At 44.7% G+C, this 19,076-nt stretch overlaps 1 protein-coding gene across 1 annotated transcript; it reads left to right on the top strand.

Annotated features, from left to right (window-relative positions):
- Positions 1–3,021: 3,021 nt before the first annotated feature.
- Positions 3,022–18,448, top strand: MCM10 (minichromosome maintenance 10 replication initiation factor). The gene is made up of 19 exons (XM_082784709.1): positions 3,022–3,097; positions 3,891–4,211; positions 5,004–5,108; positions 5,713–5,847; positions 6,330–6,504; positions 7,302–7,467; positions 8,200–8,367; positions 9,688–9,804; positions 10,768–10,967; positions 11,743–11,843; positions 12,848–12,949; positions 13,052–13,169; positions 13,863–14,091; positions 14,329–14,488; positions 14,794–14,912; positions 15,704–15,817; positions 16,335–16,480; positions 16,683–16,725; positions 17,090–18,448. Exons 1-19 carry the CDS (start codon positions 3,091–3,093, stop codon positions 17,171–17,173), a joined length of 2,610 nt encoding a protein of 869 aa, XP_082640835.1. The 5' UTR covers positions 3,022–3,090; the 3' UTR covers positions 17,174–18,448.
- The last annotated feature ends 628 nt before the right edge of the window (positions 18,449–19,076 follow it).

Here is a 19,076-nt window from a genome sequence, read left to right as displayed (position 1 = left end):
ACAACTGAATATGCAGTGTTATGGCAGATATTTTGTACTGGTACATGACAAATTCTCCTGTCAATCCACTCAAGAACTAAGCACTTATCCAAATGGTCCTATGGATGAAGATCCAATCACAGAGGAGAAAACATACCGAACAGATCAATAGCAGAATTAGAAATAAAAGTTTGGTAACTCAATATCTTGCTTCAAACCTAGAGTTGATTAATTCAAAACAAAGACCTCGATACAGTAAGATTTACATTTTGGTTCAAACAGATTAATATCCTTAAAGCATACACAAGAAAAATATGTGTAGTGTTTCTTGGGGGGAAAAAAATATTCCTTCAATGTATTTTAGTGTGCAGAGACAAGCGTTTCTCATATTATGCTGTCAATGAACTCTCAGCTACCAACACCAGGAAAAATAGTCCTTTTTTTGCCCTTGTAATTAAAGTTTTTGTTTATTTATTTGCTTTTTTAAGAGGATTCGGGGTATGGACACAATGTTGGGGGTTGGACCCAATGATCTCTTGAGGTCCCTTCCAACCCCTACAATTCTGTGTGTGATTTGTTTTTATTTATGAGGTTGTCACGTTTGTTCAACTCCTCTATTGTAGCTTCTGGATTCTTCCTTTCTGTTAGCTATAGCTCATGCTCTCACACATGGCTTCATCCATAATTTCAGGTAATGCAAGAGCTGACTGAAATCTGTTGTGAAGAGATATTCATCAGCTTGGTTGCAACCTTCTTCATCAATTACAAGCACCCCCAGCAGATGCAATCTCTTATTGACTTTTAATTAGTTCCTTGCGACAGTAGGATTTATGGGCTTTTTCCTTGAATCCAATTTTATTACAGGAACTTTGCAATAGTTATGGATTCTGCAATGATCAAAAGCTGTTGGAAGTGCTACTAGGCCAAAATCAAACTAATAGAATGTTAATAGAGCTCATTTCATCTGAGGAGCGTTAACCTTAATGAAAACACAGAAAATCAATGTGAAAGGCCAAAGGAGGAATTACTTATACATCTGTCAAGCCAAAATTAATCATTTTAAGAGGCTTCGGTAAGAGAAGGGATCTTAGCACAGGAATACCAGCAGGACAACATGGGCACTGGCTGAAGCAGGTCTTCATAGAGAGATCAGGTACTGGCTCTAAGATCATAAATCAGGAGGGACAAGGAACTGCAAGAAATAAAGCCACGATACACTGAAAGCTGCTAATGCAATAGGAAGGATTATTTTTTCTGTAGATGTCATCATTAACTGCAGTCCATTTAACACAGAGGACAAATGACCTATCATGACAGGTTACCATGGTCAGCAGATACTCATTAGCACAAGTTTAAGAGTAATTTGCTTTCCCTTAGACGACAAATAAGATAAAATGTTTTTGTCCCTTAAAGTGACTAGACTCTACGTGCCAATGAAGGACTTGCTACCTGTCACATATCCCTGTTTTTAACAAGACATTCCTGCTGTCACAATGTGTCCCATGGTCAGCACCCTATCTCAGTGTGGAACAGGAGACAGAAGTCCAGGTTTAAAATCCAGGCTGGGAAGAGGCCAGGAACAGTCCTGTAATTTGGGTTTGAGAATTGTGAGCAGGAAAGTACCTCTGGATTTGCAGATCTCAAATCCCAGGGCAGGCAAGCCAGTTTGAGAAATGCCTGGGTAGGAGAGCCAGGTATCTCCAAACGTACCATTGCCTACCCAATGATTCCCACCCACCAAGATGGGCACCCATCTTCCTGTCCAACAAGATGGGTACAAGGTGGTGGATATGCCTGAGCTATGGGCAATTGCTGCAGCTCTGATGGGGCCAGTGGGTCAGGGAAACCTCGGCCTGCAACCAGGTCCTACGGCTGTCCTCCTTACTGGGACAACCACCCAACCGAGCCTTTCAACCACCCAAGTGGTTGAAGTTGTCTGTCGTGCATCCATCCAAGTGGGTGCATCCATCCAACCAAGCCTTTCAGACACCTAACTGAGCTTCTCAGCCACACAACGGAGACTCTCAACCACTCAACTGAGCCTTTCAGCTACCCAATGGAGCCTTCCAACCACCTAACAGATCACTTCAATCACCCAACTGAACATTTCTCTATTTGCTTAGGATATTTGAGTGCATCTTCATATTTTTTCTAGTCATCTGCTGGAACTTCTTCATGATTCCTTCAGTTCCAAAGAATTTCTGTCTTGTCCTTAATTTACCTTTTCTAACCAGGTACTGGTACCACTGGCCTTCAAATACCAGCAACACCATCTCTTTTTTTTTTTTTTTATATATATCATCCTGCAGGGTTGACAATACCCTTGTGGTCTGAGCCAACCTCCTCCCATTTTTGGAGCAATTTTGGGGTGATTTCCGTGTACAGTAACAAAAACAAGACTAAACCACTAATTTGGGGGCGATTTCTGTATATGGTGACACGAAAACACTAAATTCATACATATTCAGGTATCTCATTTTTCACAGAATCTTGGATGCTCACCCCAAAAAAAACAAACAACAAAAAAAATGAGACCCCACCCCACCCCTCCATCTGCCCACAACCAAGATGGCGCCCGGCTGCGCCCCCCTATAGCTACCAGGACTAAACATGGCGCGGGCGCAGCGCTCGGTGGTGCCGGCGCGCATGCGCTGAGCAGGGGCGGGGCCCGCTTGGAGTTTTGGCGGGCGGCGGCGAGCGCGCGGCCGGCGGTGAGAGGAGGCTGTGAGGGGATGGGGGGGGGTAGGGAAAGTTTGGGTTTAATTAAACCTAATTACGCTGTCTGACTGATGAGGTGGGAGAAAGCGGTAAGCATTTCGTTAAGCCTGCCCGTGACCAGGCTTTTTATCTAAAAATAATGCCTTTCTGCTGCCCTCAGTGCCTCAGAGCTCGGGCTGCAGCTGTAGAAAATGCGCTTGGGGGGGGGGGGTTGAATTCAGTGGGTCCCTCATCGGGAGCTGTGAGGAAAAGCCACATTCGTGGTTTGCACCTCGAATAAACAGCCAGAGCAGCTCAATATAGCTGGTTATATCCCTTCTGACAGTATGGATGCTGTTCTCCCGTGACAGAGGGCATTTTACCTCAAGCTCCTGAAGAGATCTTGGTGAAATCATGGAAGGTAAGGGGTAAAAGTGCTCTTTTGCTTTCAGTAGGGAAGCTCTCTTTTGACCAATAAGTTGGTTAATTTTGTCCAGAAAACTTGGTAAACCTCTTAATGAAGGAAGTTACATTGCACTGACTCCTCTCCCAGAGACCTCTGGTGTTGCCCCTTGCCTTTGTCACTGTCGCCTTTGTGTGAGGCTGCTCTGCCTCTTCCCTGGATTTCTCTTTTCTTCAGCAGCAAATGCTAAACACGTTCCTTGTTTTGTTCTCTATTTAATTTCTGCTCTCTATCCTATTCCTCTCCTTGTTCTTTATTTTTCCAGTTATTTGTCCTTTTGCTCCATATTCCTTTGCTACGCTGTTCCTTGAGTAAAGCATATCCTCTGATATGCTTTTTTGCCTGTCTGGCATCTTCCTCCTTAACTCCTATTGCCAAAAGCCATTTGGGTGTCCTTGTAGAGCTGTCAGCTATCCTTAACAAGTCCTAAGACTTCTTTGTAACAGAAGCTGTTTTTCAAGCAGCTGCACAGGAGGAAAAGCCAGTGCTAAGCGGCCTGCAAGCTTTCTGCTGACCACCCTGAATCACAAGTGGAGAGTGTCTGCAACCACGTTTCTATCTGACCAGGTGGCAAGAAGCTGCTTTATCTTCCTGCAGCCAAAGTTGAAGCAAATCTTTAAAAATACCACTTGTTGCTCTGATTTAGTCTTGGTTGTCGCTAGCCTGTGATTAGACTATCTTGAATGTTTTATTCCATGGCAGCTTTCCGCTAAATGTACAGAAGTAACATTGAGTTTAATTTTTGCCTCAGCTGATGATGACTTGGACCTGCTGGCCTCCCTCCTGGAAGAAAGTGAGGAAGCTGAGGAGGGGAATTCTCCTGAGGAGGAAGATGCCCCAAAGGATGAGGGGGGAGAACCAGATGAATACGATGAGCTCTTTGATGCAGAAGATGATGCATCCTACACTGAGGAGGTCAGTGCTGAGGACAGCATAATTGACGAGCAGAAGGAGAACCTGGCTGCACTGTTTGGAGACGTGAATGACCTGCTGGAAGAAGAGGAGGCAGAAGAAACTGTTTCCACTTCAGCTCCCAGTCAAGAAAAAGAGAAGACTAATGAAGAATTGCAAGGTTTGTAACAGCATCTTTTATCTGATTTGTCATATCTATGTTTCTTTTTTCAAGAAAGCTAATGGGCAGAAGCCTGCTGCTTCTCAGTTTAGGACAGTAACCAGACAGGGAATACAGAAAGTTCTTGTGAACAACCAAGGCATTCAAAATCCAGTTTTCAGTGCTAAATCCAGCTTTCAGTGCTCATTAACCAAACTCACCAACTTATTTTCCTAAAAGAAGGACACGGGACTGAGTAAACCAGGGAGACTCAACTAGCTCTGAACAGGATAGGGAAGGTTTCCTATGTACTTGTGCCTTGTCTGATGAAGAGCAACATTGCTTCAGTCTTCAGGGCTGTCATCCTGGCATCTTTTACCAGCATAACTCCCCCTGCTATCACAGGGCTTACTGGTGGGAGGTTCTGCCATAGCAGCCAATGTTGTAGCAGCAGAGCTGGTCCCTGAGCCTTGCACGTATTTGCTTACACTGGAAGCACTTCTTTAGCTATGGAGTGCAATTGTCAGCAATTTAAATTGTCTTCGTTAGGAAAGATACATGCAACATGTCAAGGAACATATACCAAACAAGTCAAGTATTTATACAAGTCAGCTCCAGGCTGCACAGAAACGTGTTCCTTCACTGTGAGCTATGTAGAATAAGAGCAAAATCTGTACCATGGCTCTAGGCTTTGTTTTCTGGGTTTCTGTGATGTAGTAAAACTGCCAGACTTCATAAATCCCTGCTTGCAATGGCTTCCCGCTGTCTTCATTATTATCTTTCTTTTTTTTTTTCTCCTTATTTCTTTCCTAGCTGAGCTGAGAAAATTGCAAGAACAGATGAAGACGTTACAGGAGCAGTTGCAGAAGACAGCTATTGGGCAGCAATCCAGTTCAGGCCCTGAGAAGAAAACCCCTGGTAATGAGACTAATTAAATGAGTTCCTGATTTGTTGGCCTACCAACATGCAAATTACAGGCAAGACTCCAGCTAATCTAAAGTGAGCACTGAGCAGCAAGGAGGAATGGTGGTCTGGTGTAATCCCACGCAGATTGTTTCCTGCAGCTATGGACTAAATCAGTGAGCTGCAGTTCTGGCATCTGCATCATCTGTTAATCCTTCGTGGGGCAATCTGTGACTGAGGTGCTCCGGGGTCTTCTGCTGGAAGTGTTCCTTCTTGCTGGCAGACCTCGGTACGCCCAGAAAATACAGCTGTGTTTATTGCTGTAGCACACTGGGTGTAGTAGTAAACTACATAGAGGAAATTGAAAAGCAAGGGGATGTGCCTGCTTTTCACAGCTTTGTGGTTTCGGTGGCATACAGAGTTTTGGGTCATCAGGGGAAAGAATCACCGGGGCTTTTCTTGATGTTGCATTTCAGATGCTGGAAGTTTAGCTGAAGGATTTCCATGTGGGACCCTGACTTGGCCTCTTTATTCAGAAAATTACTGAGTTTGGAACAATCCTTAGTATTTGAGTCTAGATCCTGAGATCTCATAAATACTTCTTGGTTTTCTTGCCCAGGTAAATCTCCCTGTCTGCCCTTAAAGGAAATCAAAGTTCAGAAGCTGCAAGAGTCGCCCTGTTTCTCGGCTCAGCTGGGCAATCCCTTACTGACAGCCAAGCGAGGAATCCAGAAATCAAAAGCCTCCTCAGCAGGTAGCATTCTCACTGAAACACACTGTGCTTTTGTCAAAAACCTGTGTAGGTCACAGCAGCAGTGCAGACACATCCAAGGTAGTTTTTATACCAGCCAGTGCACTGGGAGCAGTCTGGCCACAGCAGAACAGAGCTCATTACAGAGTTAATTACTGTGTCCTCTGCAATGGGTGCTATGCTCTCTGCTGCTATGGTTAATTTGGACACTGGCAGCGTGTACTTTTAAGCTTACCTGCCCTGGGAAGCTCATGTTGAGGCAGAACTCACTGCTTGAGTACACACAACTGATCCGGAGCTGTCAGTTCCTAAATGACTGTGAGACCAGTCCTGTACCAATAAAACTGATTAATGTCTTTCCTCTGCTCTGTTAAATTAGACTTCTGTTTCTGGTCAGATGTAAGTTGATGTTATTTTTATTTAGATATTTTCTTTTGTTATCAAGAGTTGTATTTGTTTTTTTTTCCATTTTTTTCCTGCTAAAGAAACCAAGACTCCTCCTCCGCGACAAGTCCTCAGTCTGGCATTCCAGCCTCTCAAGTCTGCCCCAGGGAACACGCCCAATAAGGTGACCAGAGAGAAGACTCCTCAGGTGCCTACGTGCTCCAGTACAACATCTCAGCCGGTGTCTGTGGAAACCTTCTCAGGGCTGAGATTAAGGTCAGCAGCCCAGCAGTATCCCTGCCTCTTTCTGGGGATATCACCCTCAAGTGATAGGAGAGAGAACACAATCAGTCCAATCTCCAGCGATGCTAATCACAAAGGTGGAGAGCGGAGGACTGGATTTCTGATTTGCTGTTTATACATTGCTTAACTGTGGCAGATTAGTCAGTCATCAGCACAGGCTGTAACACAAAGCCACGGCATTGTCTGGTTGTTAAAGTTCACATTAACTTTTTACATGGCTTATTACCTCGTTCCTAGTTTTATCTTTGCTCCTTTCTAACAAAAATTATAATTTTATTAGCCCTTACTTCCCTGAGATGTCCTCAGCAGTGGACACATACAAGGCCTGCTTGTGCCCCAGCAGAGCAGATTTCATTTCACACCGAGAAGCCTCAGGAGCCACTCGCCATTCCCATACTCACTGTAGCCACAAGAGGTCTCTGAATACTTACCATGTCTTCCTCACCAGAAACTGCTGGATTTGCAGCATATTTCCAGATAGCTGTGATACCTTGTCCTTCCTGAAACAAGAAGAGTTAGTGAAAGCTCAGGGCTAAGTTACAGTGCGACTATTTGGACAAGGAGCAGTGTGTGGTTAGTAGATTTCCAGGGTTTGGGCGGCATTTGGAGCTAAGGGGTTTTGTTTCATGTGAACTCAGCATGAAATGATGCACCAAAACATTTTGTTTTGAGACACAGTCTTTCACAGGAGAATGCTGAATATTTTTGTTCATGCTTGTCCATTTATGTAACAGAACGTGTTCTTTTTTACGTGCTTTCATTTGATGTAGAAAACCCCGGGTTTCATCAGCTGAAATGGACAGAAAAATGGCTAACAGGAAGCTGATCCGACTGTCCCAGCTGAAAAACAAACTTGCTACAGAAAACTTGGAGGAAACAGACTGGGTGACATTTGGAGTTATAATAAAGAAGGTCACTCCTCAGAGTGCAAACAACGTAAGTAACTTCGTTGTATCCCAATGAAATGCTGGTCTTCTATCCTGAGAAACTAATTAGGTCTTCAACTTAATCAGCTTCCTTTGTGTAGTTACTGAAAAGCTCCTGTATTAAAGAGCTTGGCTCATCTGGCTTCATGCAGTAATGCTGCTTTTAGTCCTCAGGGTAAGTCCTCAGCTTATCTGGAGCAACTGTCCTGGGCACTAGTGTAAGTGTAGCCGTGGCATACGCGGGTGAAAAAAATTTCAACAGATTTATGCCATGTTACATGGGAAACACCAGTGCAAAAAAATGTCTTTCTGGACAGCTCTCTTGTTTAAATGTGGCAACATGTTGTGCCTCCAGCATTTCCCTAGAGATCATTCTACCCTGTGTTGTGCATGACCTGTGGACTTTCACTGATGAAACAGAACTGAATATGCCTTGGTTTTGATTGTTCAGTGGGGTCAAAGCCTCGTTATTCAACAAGCCAGAGTGCTGTCCAGCTTTAATATCAGGAAGATTAGTGAGAGCAGCATTGTTGCACTAGTTTGGCCTCTAAGAATCCTAGAACTGGCTGTGTGGCTGGATGTATCGTATCTAACCTTTACTGAGGTTACAGTTTGTGCTTGTCTAAACCAGGAAATCCCAAGGGAAAGTAATTAGAATAACTCGTTCAGTGTGACAGCAAGAGAGGATGCAATCAGTGTCCTCTTTGCTGAGAGCTGAAAGGAAAATAAATGTTCATTCCAGGGCAGAACCTTCAGCATCTGGCGGCTGAATGACCTGCGGGATCTCAATCAGTCCGTCTCACTCTTCTTGTTTGGTGATGTCCATAAGGAGCACTGGAAGACAGACCAAGGCACGGTCATTGGGCTGCTCAACGCTAATCCTATGAAACCTAAAGAAGGCTCGGATGAGGTGGGAGAACTTTTCACTTGCCCATCAGCTGTGGAAAAAAACAAACAAAAAAACATAGCTGAACTTTTTCATATCTGCCTGAGATTTAGCTTTATAACACGTTAAGGTTGAAATTACAGTAGTCTGATCTAGCTATTTGCATGATGTGTATGTGCTCTTGACTTTTTGGTAAACTAACTCCAAGAAGTCCAATCAGACATCTAAAACCAAAGTTCATTGTAGTGTTTAACCTGCTCTCGGTAGCAGTCAGCTCCTCTGGAGTTGTAGGAATTGTATCTTCTTGTCAGTTTGTTCAGCTACTTCAGTGCAGTGCCTGGTCCAGCTGAAACATCTCGACAAGCTGAAAAAAGGGGGAAGCTCATTTCTCTCCCCTAATTTAAGCATGAGATGTGATTGGAAATGCTTCCTGGTTCCAAAACTGTGGCTGAAAAAGGTCTTTGATTTATAAAACAAATCATATATTATGTATAGTAAGTTGATACATAGCACTTCATTTGTTTAATCAATTACTTATAAATGCAGAACATGATGAATTACTTTTTCTTTATGTATCAAAACATGTAAGGTAGCTTCATTTTGCTAATAAGTTAAATGTTTTCTTAATGTCTTTTTAATTGCACTGGAATGGAAACCGTTTTTACTGACTTCTGTCAAGGGTAATTTCAGTCTAGTTGCTGGTGATGTGGTGTTTTGCATTTTAAATTCTCCAAATGGAAAAATTAAGAATCTCATTAATTGTCTATTAAACTATATAATTGCTGAAATTAACATTAATAAGCTGTAGAAAGGCCTGCTGGTGAGTAGGAAGGCGCACCGGATTTAATGCAAGGCCTGTACTGAATGTTTCTTCTTAGCTAAAAATGGACACCTTTAGAGCTACATAAAAATGGATTTTGCTGAATATTTCTTGTCTACAAGTCCCAGTATCTCTGGGTGGCGTGAAGATGATGCTTTTGTTGTCCCACAGGAGACAGTTTTGTCTGGACCTGGACATATGGAGAGGGACAGAGAGTTCCAGTCCATCTCCACTTCTCCTCCGCTGCCAAATGCGGTTGCCATGATGCTGTCAGCTTGCTTTCCTGAGGCTCCGAGCATAGAAACACAACATCCTTCATCTCCTTGTGGGAAACAAATCTGCTTTTATTGTTTTTAACTGAGCCTTTTTCTCAACCTGAACAGGATGTTGTGGCTTTCTTAAACTAGGCCTGCATTTTTTTAAAGCTGCACTGCTCATACCAGAGGTGCCAAACTAGGCCAGAAGCAAACCAGTGACATCTTGAGAGAAGCCCCTCCTCAAGACATGTTCTGATTTCTTTCTAGGTGTGCCTGTCTGTTGACCATCCCCAGAAGATCCTGCTCATGGGTGAAGCTCTGGACCTGGGTACATGCAAAGCCAAGAAGAAGAACGGTGGTTCCTGCACACAGATAGTGAACCTGGTTTGTACCTCAGTAGTTAGGACATCCTGAAGCTGTTGGTGAATTTTAGCTGCTGCTTTTGTACTCATGCTCTAACTCTTTTACTTCTTTCTGGATCTTGTAAGTAATTAAAGTGGGTGGAAAAGCTGAGGAATGAAACTCCAAAGAGCTGTTTCTCTGATAGCCCTGTAGCAGCAGCACTGCAGCTCCCTAAAAGCAAAGCTAGTGCTGCAGTGGAAAGATAATGGTCTCAACTCAAGGCTGTGACTACAGACCCACTCCAGGAAGTGGCTGTGCATAGGGCTCTTGGTGTCAGTGAAATATTCCACAGCCACTTGGAACAGACCCATATGGAAGCTCTGGCAGAAGGACCTCCTGAAGGAATTGGCTGCTTGGTTACTTAGTGACAAAAGATGTGTAATTATGGGATAATTGTAGCTATACAAACATGGGGCAGATGGATATCAATAATAGAAGAGTAATTTCTTTTTGTTGGTGAGAAGAATCCCCTGAGAGAGTGCATTTATGACACTGCTTTCTCTGGCAGGCAAGTTTACTAACTTAAGTTCCAAACTGCCCTGCATTGATGCTGAAACCTGATGAATTAATTTGGAATCAGTGCATGAAACGTGCTCCAGTTTGTCTTTGTGTTCATAGCAGTAAGAAAATGGCATACAGCTCAGTCAGGAGCACAGAATTTGGTCAAGAGGACCTGGAACGTCAGTTGACCTGAGCCAGGGAGTGGCCTTAAAATTTCTGGGATGGAAGAAGTCTTTGCACAAGCTTTTTTTTCCCGTGATTAGCACAGGCAATTTTAATTTCACTTTTTATTGCTGAGCGTGAGTGTATGTTTGCTGATTTGGGTGATTGCTGGAATGCTACAATGGAGATGAGACTTCAGTTTAGCCACAGGTGTGGGTGAGGGGAATGAAGTAAATTGTATCTAATCATGTTTTGCAACAATCTTCTTGCATTTATTTTCAGAATGACTGTGAGTATTGTCAGTACCACGTACAATCCCAGTACAAGAGGCTCAGCTCGAAGCGGGCAGATCTGCAGTCTACCTTCTCTGGGGGCCGCATTCCCAAAAAAATTGCTCGGAGAAATCCCACCTTGAAGGAGAGGCTGTGCCAGGATGGATTCTACTATGGAGGAGTCTCTTCAACAGCATACGCAGCCTCAGTGTAAGACAAGCCACACGTTTCCTTTGGGCTCAAGCACAGGTCTAAGATTTTGAACAGAATTTCCCCCTCATATATAAATGAGTATGAAGCTCTCTCTTAAGGGTGGCTGTTTAGTTAAAGTTCCTTTTCATCATTTTCACCTGCATTCATCAAACAGGAATAAATGTCCCACGTATGGTGTAATACTTTTGGCCTCACAAGGTAACAGAGCTGCTGTCTGATAGGAAAATTTCATCAGTCAGTGCTAAGATGTGGGCAGGTGTGTTTTTATCTCTGAATTAATACTGTGTTGTGAAGCCAGATGATATTGGGTGTCAGTAGATAAATGACCTTTTACCATGAGGTCCCAAGTGTTCAAGTTGAGTATTTTCCAGTGCCATTCCCTTACCCTAATTTGTCGTGACTCATCAAATTTTAATTCCAGTTTCAGTGTCGGTGCATTCTGTATTTCTTCTTCCTCCTCTTCCCTTCCTTGACTGAAATGACACAATATCACCGTGTCGATGAAGAGGCAGTGGTACACCCTGTGTATTATTAAGTTACCAAAGCTGGTAGATCCCTGTGTATCACAGACCGAAGTGGAAGGGTCAGGCCCTTTAACCAAATCCCACTGAAGACAGCTGTGGAAAGACTTGAGTCACAGCTGGATCAAGCTCTGTGTTTACACACTGCTTTAATTCCCATACCACTGCCATCTGATAACTGGTGTGACTCCACAGTAATGAAGCAACCCCCAAAAAAACCCTGACGTTCTGGTTTTGTTTCTTCTTTCTAGTGCAGCAGCTGCCGCGCCAAAAAGGAAGGTTCAAACCACTCTCTCCAATCTGGTCGTGAGAGGAGTTGATGCAATTGTCCAGGAAACCAAGCAGAAAATTGGTACCTAACTACCTGTGTAGTCTCTTCACCCTCCACATATTTTTTTTGACTTGATGTGTAGCCGTGTCCCAGGACCCTGAATGAATCTGGCAATTTGTTTGCTACAGAGATAGACGTTTGCAGGCTGCTTTCCCAATTGATCTAAACTCCTCTTTCTTCTTGAGATCACAGCTGCCAGGCAAATGTAACTAAGCAACTGTGTGGCTTTGTGCATCTTTTTTCAGCAGCGCCCCTGAATTAAGTCTCCCGTTCTGTCTTTGGACAATGACAGAAGATCTTTGCCAGATTAATGGGAATTGGAAATTCTAAGAACTTTGAACCAGAGAATTTATTTTAATTGATTAAAATAGATGGCTTCTGTTAGTCTAGGAGGCTTCCGAGGAATACTAAGTATAAATCGGAGACAGGTCTGCAATGCAGGGGGCCTGCTGGGTGCCTAGCCTGTTTCTTGTGCTTTTCTTTTGTCATCTTCAAAGCATGTTCCTCCCGTAGTCTTTGGAAATTCACTGATCTTCTCTACCTGTGTTTCTTTTCTGCAAAGCACTTAATATTACACCTTCTTTACACTCAGTGGAGAGCAGATGACAGATTATTCAAACCACATGCTCCAGACGTTGCTTAGATGTCTTATCCATCTTTTAGTTCCTTCAGTTGCCACCATTTCAGGCACCATAGCCTGTGTAATCTCTCTAGCTGCTCTTAATTCCCCAAGAATAACATTTGATGGCTGTGGGGCTTTCAAGCAAAAACTGTTTAAAAAGGGGGATGGTGGGAACACTACAGGTCAACAAGGCTGGGGGGGTCTGACTGATGAAACTGCTGAAGAGGTAGAAATATTTGTGTGACGTGCTGTGCTTGAGCAACCAAATATAATGTAGAAGTTGGTCCTGCTCTGGGGGGTGCTTGAGCAGATGACCTGCAGGGGTTATTTCCAACCCTCTGAAGCTAGGCCTGCTTCCCTTTCTGGCTCCAAGTCTCTTATATTTATGCCTCTTCTGCTCCAGGTGCAGCAAAGAGGCCCATGCCGTGTTCTGAGGAGTTCAAAGAACTGCTGGCACAGCCAACCTTTGGAGCACGAAACCTCTGCAAGCACTGGACCAAAGCAGGTGTGTCCTTGTGCCTGAAGGAAAACCCACTCCTGAGAGCTCTTGGCTCCTTCTAAGCAAACACTGGTGTTTTTTTTTTTTTTCCTTTTTTATTTCTCCCAGATGCTGAAAATAAGCAAGGGGGCACTTTCCAATCTCTCTCTGCATCAGCACTGCTCAAGCAACAGAAGCAGAAATTGCTGGAGGCCAGAAAAAAGCGATCTGAAGAGATTCAGAGGAGGTAACACATGCTGACTTTCACAAGAAGGGGTCCATTACTGTGGCCTGTTATTGTACAGAGATAGTTTGCTTTTTTCATAAAAACTTCGTTTAAATAGAAATACTGCACTGGGGTTTTTGTTTGTTTTAGTAGAGACCTAAATACTCTGGAGTGGTGCCCAGTAACTGGGAGGCATGATGGGAAGAGGTTGATTAGAGTAGGAAGCTGGCGTCAGGACTCCTGGTTCTGATCATTGCTGGCCTGAAAGGGTCTTCTGAACCTAACAATTTGCCAAGTGCATCTCTGTTAACAAACCTAAGAAAAACCCCATAAGGGCCATCCTGGATGAAACTGAAACTGGCAGAGCCTAGTAGCCTCAAAAGGCTCAACTAGAGCCAAAACAAAAGGTTCTAAAACAGAACCTGAAGGAGAAAAATAAAACTAGGTACCAATCATGATGATTTTTTTGTTACAGTACCCCTGAAAGGATTTTTTTTTCCCATGAACCTGTCCAACCTCTGCCACGACTTACGTAAACCTATGTATTTATATGCTTAACTACCAATTCAACAAAAAAGTCCATTTCTTCGTGATCTTTCAGCTCCTACCTGCTAGCTTTATTTGAGGTTTCTCTCTGTTTGTTTGTTTTGGAAAGAACCCTTCTGTCTCTGTGACTTGTGTCACTATCTGAGTGGATTACTTTTGCCTTACAAGGTTTCTCCAGAACACAAGTAAAGCTGACAGCCCTGCTCTCCCATCCTCCTCCGGGCAGTCCTCACACCTTTCCCCAACGCCTGGAGCAGAGTTTCCCAAAGCTGCAAAAATGTCAACTCCTCAGAGGCCCAGGCTCGGTACAGGCTTCTCAGAAGGAGAAGACATCCTCTTCTTTGATGGGCCTCCACCTCCAACACCAAAACTGGGCAGCTTGGCAGAAGCCAAAAAGGTAACAGCTCTTCGAATGGGTGGGTTTTGAGTGTGAAGAAGGGGAGGATAAGGGAAGCTTGATCTGGGGTAATACAGGAGTCATCAGGAGCTGGGGATTTTGTTGGTTTTCTCTTTGCTCTGTTCTGTGTGGATCTTTCCTCCTCCATTTGACAGACTTCCTCTGCTACTGCTGGAAGTAGGAACATTGGAGCTAGGCTGGTCACCAACCCGTTCACTGCTCTTTCCTGTTTTCTAGCTGGCTGCAATACAGCGACTGCGAGCAAAAGGCCAGGTTCTTGCTAAAACTGATCCAAACAGTGTCAAGCGGAAAAGAGCTGAGCTCGATGATGTCCTAGAAATTGTTGAAAGAGTTGAAAAAAACGTTGCCCAGTCGCAGAACACAGATGCAAGCAACGGTAAGTCCTGTTATGTTCTAGAATGGAAAAAAGTGTGCTTATGTTCTGCTGAGCAGGGCACTATTCCTGGGTCAAAGACAGCTTTGAGAGAAGGTGCAATGTTATCTATAAAATGCTGTTATTTCTCTGAAGCCATCTTTGGCCTTGGCGTCACATTCTCCTGACCTACTAAAGTCTGTTGCTTGACCTGAACATTTGCTTGAGACATCTGAGACTTCCAAAATCTCCTCCATTGACCATGCTTAGAAATCACAACCTTGTTTTGACCTTGGTCTCTAGAGGACTGAACTCTTTTATTTTTCTAGATGTGGATGAACTGGAGCCTGCCCAGAAGAAGCGACGTGAGCAGCTGGCCTATCTGCAGTCAGAAGAGTTCCAGAAAATCCTGAATGCCAAGTCCAAGCACACGGGTATCCTGAAAGAGGTATGGCCTCCATCCAGCCATGACTGAGGGCTTAGACCTAGGGAGCTGATAGGACTCCTCATAATGATTTCAGCAAGAAGCAGGTACCCAAACATGCCCCAGGTACCACGTCACCCTGACGAGTAGCATCAGGGGTCTGAGCACACGGAGCACCTTGCCTCCAAGTCAACATTATTATTGTACCTGTGCTAAGGTCAAGGTGCCAACCTCTCTTTTTTTTTTTTTTTTTTGCTGTTTGCAAGAATCAGTGAAGCTTCCCAGTTAGTGGATGAACAAAGAAATCCTGCCTTTAAAAACAAGATAGCCATGTGCCTATTTCTTACCTCAATTCTTGTCATCTTGGCCACGTAAAGGTTGCACTGAAGAGCTAAGAGCTCGGGTTTCTCCCATCAGGGTCCCTGCTGAGCATGTTCCCAGGGGATACCGGCTCTCCAGAGGCACAGGGCTCTTGTCTTGGATATGTTGTGTTATGAATTCCTAGTTATTTTAAGGTCTGCTGAGGAGTAATATTTTGGCTAAGAACCAATCTTATCCATTGCATCTGCCTGCCTCCCCTTTATCTGCACGGTGTGTGGTCATTTCACTAGTGCCTGCTGTTTAACCCTTCCACTCACGTCTCAGTGGTGGTAGAGCACAGCACGGATTATTCAAAGCAAGAAATATTTGGTCCTCCTCTGGCTCCTAGACTGCAATCTTCCCCCAGACAATCCCAGTAACTTGCCCAGGGGTCACATGTGGAGTGGCTTCTCCCATCTTTCTCCCCATAACCCTTTTTCCTGTTCCCCCCACAGGCTGAGGCTGAGATGCAGGAACAATACTTTCAGCCCCTGGTGAAAAAGGAAGAAATGGAAGAGAAGATGAGGAACATTAAAGAAGTGAAATGTCGGGTTGTGACGTGCAAAACAGTAAGTGAGGTGGAGCCAGGGTGACAGCAGGGGAGTGGGGTGCAGATGGTACAAAATGGTGCTGGATCATCCTGCAGCCTCCCACCAGTCACTCAGTTGGCTGTAGTCCAGTTCAGGGATCAAATGGGGATGGTTTTATTCCTTGCAATTCTTTTGGAGAGCAGCACATGCCCTGAGGGACTTTGAGACATGAGGATGCTGGCATGGCAGGCTTTAGTCCTGTGCTCAACATCGATTTGGTGTTTATGGCAGTGAGTTCCCCAGATATTGGTGCTCTGGCATCCATTTACCAGCACTATCCCTGAAGTGCTTGGGACCAACACCCTTGATTCCCCATATTACACGGTCAGTGAAGCCCCGTGCCTTCAAAAACATCTCTCTCAGATCTCAGACTGTTGGGCACCTCTAGATGGGAGAAGGCAGAGGGGCTTTGGTTTGGATATTCAGCTGTACCCAGCCCACAGAACAGGCGCTGTGTGCTGGGGAAGCAGTCGCAGCTCTTTCTTCTCCCTGACAGTGTAACTACACCTACTTCAAGCCTCTGGAGACGTGCGTGCAGGATAACCACGACTACCACTGGCATGACGGCATCAAGCGATTTTTCAAATGTCCTTGTGGCAACCGAGCTATTTCCCTTGACAGGCTCCCCAAAAAGCCCTGCAGGTAAGAAATGAGCCTTGTGAATTTGTGACTTGGGTTTTCGTACTGTCTGTTCACAAGTAAAGTGCTGGGAGTCACAGAATCATGCCCTAAAACTGGAATGTCAGTCTTCCTGCTGAGTGCTGTGGGAAAAGCCTGGGGCCTATTTTGGATGCCCTCAGCAAACACACCGCAGTGGTCCTCACCTCCCATCTTCATCTTTCAGCACCTGTGGCCTCTTCAAGTGGGAGCGAGACGGGATGCTAAAGGTAAGACACCAATTTCTGAGCACCTCAGCACTCAGCCTTTTGTCCCAGGCTTTGCTTCAGTGACCTTGGGACCTGCCAGCAAAGCCCAGCAGCTCTGCACCTCATCAGACCCCTACAGGAACCTGCAGACTGTGTTTAGTGGAGTTTCTCTTTTTGCTTTCTGCTCTTGAAGCTTTGTTTTAATTAACCATGGGGATGGGGAAATTGCTTTTTACCAGATCTGTGAAAATTCAGAGTGTCAAGTTTTCTAGAGGGTCTGTCAATGTTTAATCAGATAACTTAGGCCCACCACAACTTCTGTCACAAAACTGGGAAACCTCTTACTACATTTTTAACTTCCTTTCTCCATGATTTGTATTTCTAGGAGAAAAAAGGTCCGAAGATTGGTGGAGAAACACTTTTACCGAGAGGGGAAGAGCAACCAAAATTCCTCAATAGTATGATGTGACCTGGAGTTGATGTTTTCACAACATAAGGAAGGATTTCTATGTCTAACCCACGCATTACTGGAATGCCAGGAGGATTCTGGCTTGATGAATCAACAAGGAAGTCAATTTCTCGTGAGAGGGACATCCACGAAGTCTCCTCTTGACTGGATCACTGCATGAGCATTCAGCGTTGATCTTTTTAAAACTACCTGGAAAAGGCTGCATGTGAAATACCCCTTCGTGTCTGTTCTGTCTTAGTAACAGCTTGTTTACAAGATTTAGCCTAGAAAAGAGACAGGTACTATGGAGTAATCCCACAATTTATGTTAAATGACTAGTGTAGAATGACCCCACCAGAATTTTAAGGGATAAATCATCATGAACTGGGAGAGCTCTGACTGAGAAGTCTGATTCTGTATGCACTTGTGAAATTAATGTTGTGCTGCTTGATGTCAGCCTTGTGCCTTTTCAGCTGTTGGCTGAAAAGGGATGTGAGAGGGTTGTAACCACACAGTGATCTTCATTAGCTCCAAAATTACTTGCTTGGAACCCTTAAGAGCAGGTTTCAAGTGGTTCTGGAGTTGTTTCCTTGGCTTATGACTTCAGAAAACTTCTGTGCCCCCAGGTGTCTGCAGTGCAGGCTAACCAGAGCCCTTACAAAAGCCTTTCCCTTTCCCAGCTGGATTCCCAGCACCACCTGCACTACAACACTCCTACAGCTACAACCCTGCAGCTCCCACCTCAGAAAAGGCATTTTAACGAGTCTGGCACTCCTGTGAGTGGTCTTAAAGAGCCGAGTGATTCTGTTGCACAGCTTTTCCCTTTTTTCTGACATTTTAAATCTTCCTGAAAACCTTCCCATTTGTTACCTTGTGGACCTTGGATGCTGGCACAGCTGCTTACGGGGACAGGAGACATCTCAGACCAAGCAGGAGTGATCCCAGCAGGATCACAGGGGATTTTTAAGTACCTTATACCACCCGCATCTCTGTGTTTTGGTGAAACTGCCACATTCTTAGGTCACAGTGGCTTCATCAATGGCTCTTGTTTGCACAGGGGATGGAAGCAAAATGTTCCTGCACTTGAAGCATCTGGGCAGGTTTACCTGCGTACTCGAGCCCTCTTCTCCAGGTGGTGCTTCTGCTGGGCAGCTTTGCTTGGCACATTGCCTTCATTTCAGTCTCATTTTGGTGCTGTTTGTTGGGTCAGGAGGTGTCGCTGGTTGGTGACTGTAGATATGGAGCTGTGACAGCGCTTGGAAGTGTCCCTTGTTGTCTCATCCAGAATAAACACTGTGTAATGGAGCACTCCCTGCCTCTGGATGGTATTTCTCTGAGGAAGAGGAGGTGTGAGGTGCTTGCTCAGCATGCTTGCTAGCTCATTGCTGAATTACCAAATGGAATTGGTCTGTAGCTGGTTCCCAGATGGTTTTTCTTAGACCAGCAGGAGTTTCTCATTTGGAGTTCCATCCACAGCAGTATCAGCCTTCAGCTGGCAAGTTGAAAGCTTCACGTGTTTTCCAGTTCCTATCTCTTGGGCCAGTGGAAGGGGAAATTCCTGCAGAAATCAAACTGCCAAAGGCAATCGTTTATCTTCAGTGTGTGCAGGCCTGTGCTATGTAGGCCAGGTATTTTCCTCCTTGAGAGATGAGGAATGAAAGCGCTATTCTCAAATCTGTGCAAAAGAAGGGTGAAGGTACTGAACCAAGCTGCTTTGCTTAAACCCCAGCAGTAAATGAGGGAGTGCTGGGACTCGTAATGGAGTCTGTGTGCCTCACTCTGTTTCTGGGGAGATTTTCCTTGTGCCAGAGGTGGCTCCAGCCCAGCAGAAGGAGACAGGATGGGAGCTGCCTGCTGGGGCACGCTGCCTTGTGAGTGCACACCCTGCACGGTGCCAGGGCAGCCTGCAGGCTCTGCTTGGTAC

The sequence above is a fragment of the Aythya marila genome (genome assembly GCF_965140915.1).
Source record: "Aythya marila genome assembly, chromosome: 1".
Taxonomy (NCBI): Eukaryota; Metazoa; Chordata; class Aves; order Anseriformes; family Anatidae; genus Aythya; species Aythya marila.
Note: the sequence above shows the minus strand (reverse complement) of the source record. Positions and strands in the feature narration are given on the sequence as shown.